General features: G+C 42.3%; 1 protein-coding gene across 1 annotated transcript in view; it reads right to left on the bottom strand.

Annotated features, from left to right (window-relative positions):
- Window positions 1–3,631: 3,631 nt before the first annotated feature.
- Window positions 3,632–6,000, bottom strand: part of MCC (mutated in colorectal cancers) — a gene marked incomplete at its 3' end in the record, with an annotated part of 44,077 nt that continues 41,708 nt past the window's right edge. Inside the window, exon 11 of the mRNA XM_010157050.1 lies at window positions 3,632–3,866. Within this exon, the coding sequence (XP_010155352.1) occupies window positions 3,632–3,866 (235 nt within the window). The remainder of the gene's footprint in view (window positions 3,867–6,000) is intronic.

Raw genomic sequence — 6,000 nt, 5'->3', positions numbered from 1 at the left:
CTGTGAAGAAAATTAACGCTGTCCTAACTAAAACGAGCACAAAAATGAAACCCTGAAGAGGGAGGTAGCACGTGATCACTCTCCCAGTTCATTGCAGAAGACCTGTACAAGCTATGCAAATTCACAAGCTTCAAGCACCAAATCTATCAGTCATTTCAGGACTCATTAACAGAATACTGAGGAATATTTTATACTTGCAGTCACATTGTAATTCTGAATTTGGGTGAAAACTTGAATGAAAATTAAATGCTCCTGACTGAGTATAATCAGAACCATCACAGCATCTTCAAAATTAGAATTTGTCTTGGATGTGGTCATGTCAGAAGAATAAAACAGCAAGGACTTAAGTGGCAACAAGTTCTGAAAGTAATGAAAAGGGACTCCAGGAAGATCACAGAACACAAGGTGGAATACACCAGCCTTCAGAAGTAAAACAAGTATCAGAGCACATAAATGCCAGACTCTGGTTGACTGTATTTTACTGTATGCATCTATAAGAGCACGGAATGCTGCAACAAAGGTGATTCTTAACATTTTCTGCAAAGATACTGTAGTCTCAAAGCACATTATGAGGAATATTATCACCACCTGTACACAAATGAGGAAAATCATCAGTGTAGAAAGCTAAGACTTCTTATCTAGATTAAGTCCTTTGAAATGCAGAAAGGCTGTAAACCAAGAATTATTTACACCCATCAGAAGTAATCTCCTTGCTAACTGGGGCATGACAACAACTGACCTCAAAGCAAGACCGCTGAATGATGACAAACTGCAGATGAGAATATATTTGGAAACATGGTTAATTATTGCTTGAAGCAAAGAATTGGATTTTACAGAAGTACTGGCGGACCACTCTGTCTTGCACTCTGGATCAGTAAAAAAAGAACCAAACAGGGCAACAGAGAAACAAACCATCCCCAAACCAGCTTGTTATGGATCATTTTCATCAACAATGAAGAACTAAAGGCATCCTCCCAACATTAGCAGCGTAACACACAGATGCAAGAAACAACATGACTGATGTGGTGATCAGTTTTTACTGGGAGTAATAAATGAATGGTGCCAAAAGACGCCGCAGAGATTCCAACACAGATACAAGTGTCTGGAAGACAGCAGCAGGTTGTAAAACCCAGCAATGCAGGAATCCTTGAGTAGCTCAATCAAGCTGTATCATCCTTGCTAGGAATGCGGAAGGGAGGGAACAAATTAAGAGCTGCTACACGATTAAGTCCCTTGCAGCACAGATGCGTCCGTCTGCTTCAAGTTAAATACAATACCATAAGGAAATTTAAATTCCCCCGTTGTCTCAGAAGAAGGCAGATGTATACGCTATTCTACACGTTCCGAACAACAGATACAAACAGCAAACTCCGAAAGCCAAGACATCCATGAGTGCTGCCCTTCAGTTCAGTGCTGAACAGATGAGCAAGGTGTAACACAGACCTGTGCAACAGCCTCGGTTGCTAATAAGGCGGCACATTCTCTTGGGACCAAAGCATGCAGAGTGTAGCTGTGCCTTTTGTAACGTTTTACACACAGAAGACAGGCAGGAGTTTTCAGTTTCTCTAGCAGGAGAGCACTTAGAACAAATCCATTCCAAGCTTGGACAAATTTGAGTTTTCACCATACCCCTTTCAGAAACCTAGGGATTTCCTGCCGTTGTGAATTTCAGTAAAGTACAACAAATTCAACTAATGTATTGTCAGTTTCTCTGTAACAGAAAGGACCAAAGGTGACGTCAGCCACCTCTCTAAAACGTGTGTCTACTCCAGTATGCACTGCACGCAAACCAACCAGGAAGAAAGATTTCTTTTTTTCTTCTAGGAACAATTCCTGCAGTGAAACCCCAACGTGCTAGATCCAGCCAAAGGCTAGGAGTGGAGACGATATGTCAATAACAGGTTAGATGACTGTTTCATGAACAACAGGCTTAGTAGCACTCAAAACTGTGCCAGAAATTATGATATGCAACTGCTGGTGTTCCTGCCAGGCCAGGGAATGCAAAGGCACTAACCACAAGGGGTAGCTCTGCAGTTTGGCCTTTACCCATCTATTTAAAGACAGAGGTAAGAATGGTGTTCAAGAGATTTCAGGGAAGAGAAGGAAATGTGACATCTGAAATATACATCTAATTATCGACAAATGTCTTCTAGTACCTCTTGCATGCTTTACTTATGGGGAATATACTGCTGTTGGCCACAATATATTCAAACAACTAATGTAACTTTAAATCTTATGACTGGTAGCAGGCAATCTTTTTTTTCTGAACTGAAAATATTTGAATGCATTACTGCAAAACTGTATTTGTCATGGAAAGGCAGCACCACTACAAACATAGTTATCATTGCTAAGCTATCATGTATCATAGAATCACAGAATGGTTTGGGTTGGAAGGGACCTTAAAGATCATCTAGTTCCAACCCCCCCACCATGGGGTCCAACCCTACTGCCATGTAACACACCTGAACCAAAATCTATAGCTTTAGAAACTTTAAACACTATCAGGATTTGCTGTCCCACATGATACCATCATCTGACATATTTGCCATTAGTTGACTGAAAGAGGACTTGCTACCATGTTTCTGTTCAACTCTCTCGAGGTTAATACAGAAGCCACATTTTAAGATGATGTAAGCTCTACACCTGGCCAATGAAGATCAGTTAATCACAGAATCCTAGAATCATGGAATGGTTTCGGTTGGAAGGGACCTTAAAGATCATCTAGTTCCAACCCCCTGCCATGGGCAGGGACACCTTCCACTAGACCAGGTTGCTCCAAGCCTCATCCAGCCGACCTTGGACACTTCCAGGGATGGGGCATCCACAGCTTCTCTGGGCAACCTGTTCCAGTGCCTCACCACCCTCTCCGGGAAGAATTTCTTCCTGATACCTGATCTAAACCTCCCTGATTTCAATTTAAACCCGTTACCCCTTGTCCTATCACTACAGGCCCTTGTAAAAAGTCCTCTCCCAGCTTCTTTGTAGGGCACTTGTTCTGAATCACGTTTTTAGAATGAGGCCTGAGTGATCAGAGTTTTCTCGGAAAACTTCTGTTACTGCAAGTCATTACACACTGCACTTGGGTTTGAACTGGGCTACAGATTGCAACACAGTGCCTAGAACAGCTCTGGACTTGTGACCGACCGCTGGAGAGCAATAGGGATGACAGCTTCTGACAGACCATCCCTCCTCCCACGGCGATACCAAAAGGAGGCGAATTTGTTCTGCTTCAGTTCACAAATATTCAAGACGCACATTTGCAAGCACGTAAGTAAAGTAATGAACTGTCTCTTGGGAAGTGCTGTATCATGCTTTTGGTCACCCTCAAGCAACTCAGCTGCCATATCTCCTAGGGAGAGCATCTGGTTTGTCAAGGAGAGCATTCCAAGTTTAGAGCTACGGATGAAGCCCTTGCCTAATTCACAACACACATAGCTCATCACTGTGAATGCACTGCCTTCTGTCACTTTCTGACTACTGGATTTTCAGTCCTGATTATCTGTTTCAACAAAGTTATTCTTTATTACCCAGTGATCACTATCACAGCCTCCCGTGTGTGTGACTGGGCATGTTTTGTAGAACAGGGGCATTGTCAGCAGTGTAGTTAGCCTGCTGGATATAAATAAAATACCTTCATTGCCATAAGTTCCTGCATCAAAACCGCATTTTCCAGGTCTAGCCTCTGGCTGTCTCCACGGGGTTTAACGTCATAACTAAGGGGATCAATGTGGATGCTTTCCAGCTCGAGCATTGTCAGCTTCACTGCTGCTCTGTCATTTTTCAACTGCTGGATGTAATCCTTCAGCCGCTGCTCATCCTCCTTTGTAAATTCCGTATCACAACTGCTTGCAGTTGAGCTGGTAGTACTGGAAAGAGAAAGAACAGTATTAAAAAAAAAACCTGTTTGGAGCAAAATCTACATATTTACATCAAACACTCTTCCAGAACTTCACCAACACATCTGAGTCTTACTTAAAAGTTCATGGAAAGGACACACGTAGTGCGGACTGGACGTTGCAATGTTCAGAAGACGCAGAGAGCTGTGCCAATTCAGAAAATAAATTAATTCTCTAAGCTGCATGAGAAAATTGAATCATGTGACAACTTCTCTGCAGAACCAGATATTTAGTGACACGTAACAATTACTTCTTCTGGAATGGTGTCTTTTGAAACAAGTCTTTTTTCTTTAAATTAAAAAAAAGCTATTTAAGATTTCTTAGCAATACCCTAGCAGGGCAAGCTTCCCTCTGCTGCTCAGCCACTAAGATTTCATCTTCTTGGGAAGAAGCATCTGCTAAGAAAAAATAACCAGCCCAGATCTCATTTATCTCTGCTGATGGCAGTAACAGTTATCATCTCAGATATTTTAAATGGATACTTGTAGGAATCATCCTGAGAAAAATTCCACAGGCAGATGCCAGGAGGTAGTATATTTCAATTCATGTTAAAGTGTATTCCTCAGTACACTAACATTCCTTCAGGGCTGGAGGGGTTTGAAACCAGCTCATAAGTTAGCAGTATAACGAGAAGTCATCATCAGACATGGCGGAACTTCGCCTACCTACAGGCACCAAACAAACTAGTGGGGCCCACTAGTCTGCCCCACAAACACTTACACCCAGACTGCAGAAAGGGAGAACTAACGTCTTAGAGCAAGGGTGGCTCCGTGCTGCCTACCCACCGACACACATGCCAGTGCTGTAGGGGGTCGAGACTGACACAGCCGTAGCATTCCAGGGCTGAATATAGTTGCAATAACACTAAAAGGAAAATAAAATGCCGTGTTGTTTCTATAACCTCACTCAAAGCTGTCTGCTGTCTCCTGAGGTCCTGTAATCAGCTGCCGGGTGAGGAATAAGTCATCCATTAACTGTGCTTGTCTGGAATGCTAGATGATCTCAGTTATCAGCAGGGGAATAAATCACTTTCTGTATCAAATTGCACTGCTGTTCAACATTTTTCTAGGAAGGAAAAAAAAAAACCAAACCCACCCGCTACATGCTGTGAGTCAGGATGATGCCCTAAAATATCTTATGCCTGTGAAAAAGGGGAAACCTATCAAGATAGACTTGATTTTTCTCTTTTATTTTGGTTTTATTTCAGCTAAAGCTACACTGATTTGTAAGTGCCTCAAAGAATTGCCAATCTTCCCACAAATTCCAAGCACAGCCTTGGAGGAGATAGAGATTTGGCAAGTCTACAAAGACTTCTCAAAATCCTTCCCTCTCATGAGATATCGCATTACAGTTCTCTACAACTGTCCTCTGTCAATTTGCCATTATTCCTTCCTTTTCCTAGAGATAATAGGTGCCATATTTACCACAAGCGTATACTGGTCTTTGCTTTTGTTTTCATCCATTTCCATCTGCAGTGAAGCTAAACACACCCAGTACCTACACTCACAGGCTGAAACAAATTTCTGTTCATACTTAGTTCTGCATTAGAATCTCGAAACACTTAATAAATTTTGCTTTACTGAGTCTAAAGATACCTCTCTGAAGTAAATAACTGATGTAAAATCATGAGGACAGACAACGTGAAAAATACTTAATTCTGTACTGAAGTCATGTTGCAAGATTCCTCAGCATCCAAAGACAGCAACTGCACAGCTTTTCTGGATTAAATGTAAACCAGCTGTTGTTGGAGGAAGGACAGCTTTTAAAGCCTACACAGGCTTCAAATCTTGGGACACAAAGAGCTCATCTCAGTTTTCACTTGTGAAGGAAAGCAAACCTAGCTCTCCTGCTGGGAATGAAACCTGAGAAAAATGCTGGATGTCTGTTGTTATGTTGTGCTGGACCTCGTACTCACCGGACATTCAGAGTTTTTGGCCCTTAAAAGATCCATGGCTATGCACGTATATTTTAGGAGAGCGCAGTCCAAACTGAGGAAGGAGTCTGGGTTGTTGCCAGAGATACTCAGGCTGCTTTTACTTCAGTTCTGGCTGCCTGCCTGCCTGCCTGTCTGTCTGCAGCTGAGTTGGCTCCTCTGGTAAATTGC

Source organism: Eurypyga helias, unplaced genomic scaffold (genome assembly GCF_000690775.1).
Source record: "Eurypyga helias isolate BGI_N326 unplaced genomic scaffold, ASM69077v1 scaffold11670, whole genome shotgun sequence".
Classification (NCBI taxonomy): domain Eukaryota; kingdom Metazoa; phylum Chordata; class Aves; order Eurypygiformes; family Eurypygidae; genus Eurypyga; species Eurypyga helias.
This window is presented reverse-complemented; position numbering and strand designations above follow the sequence as displayed.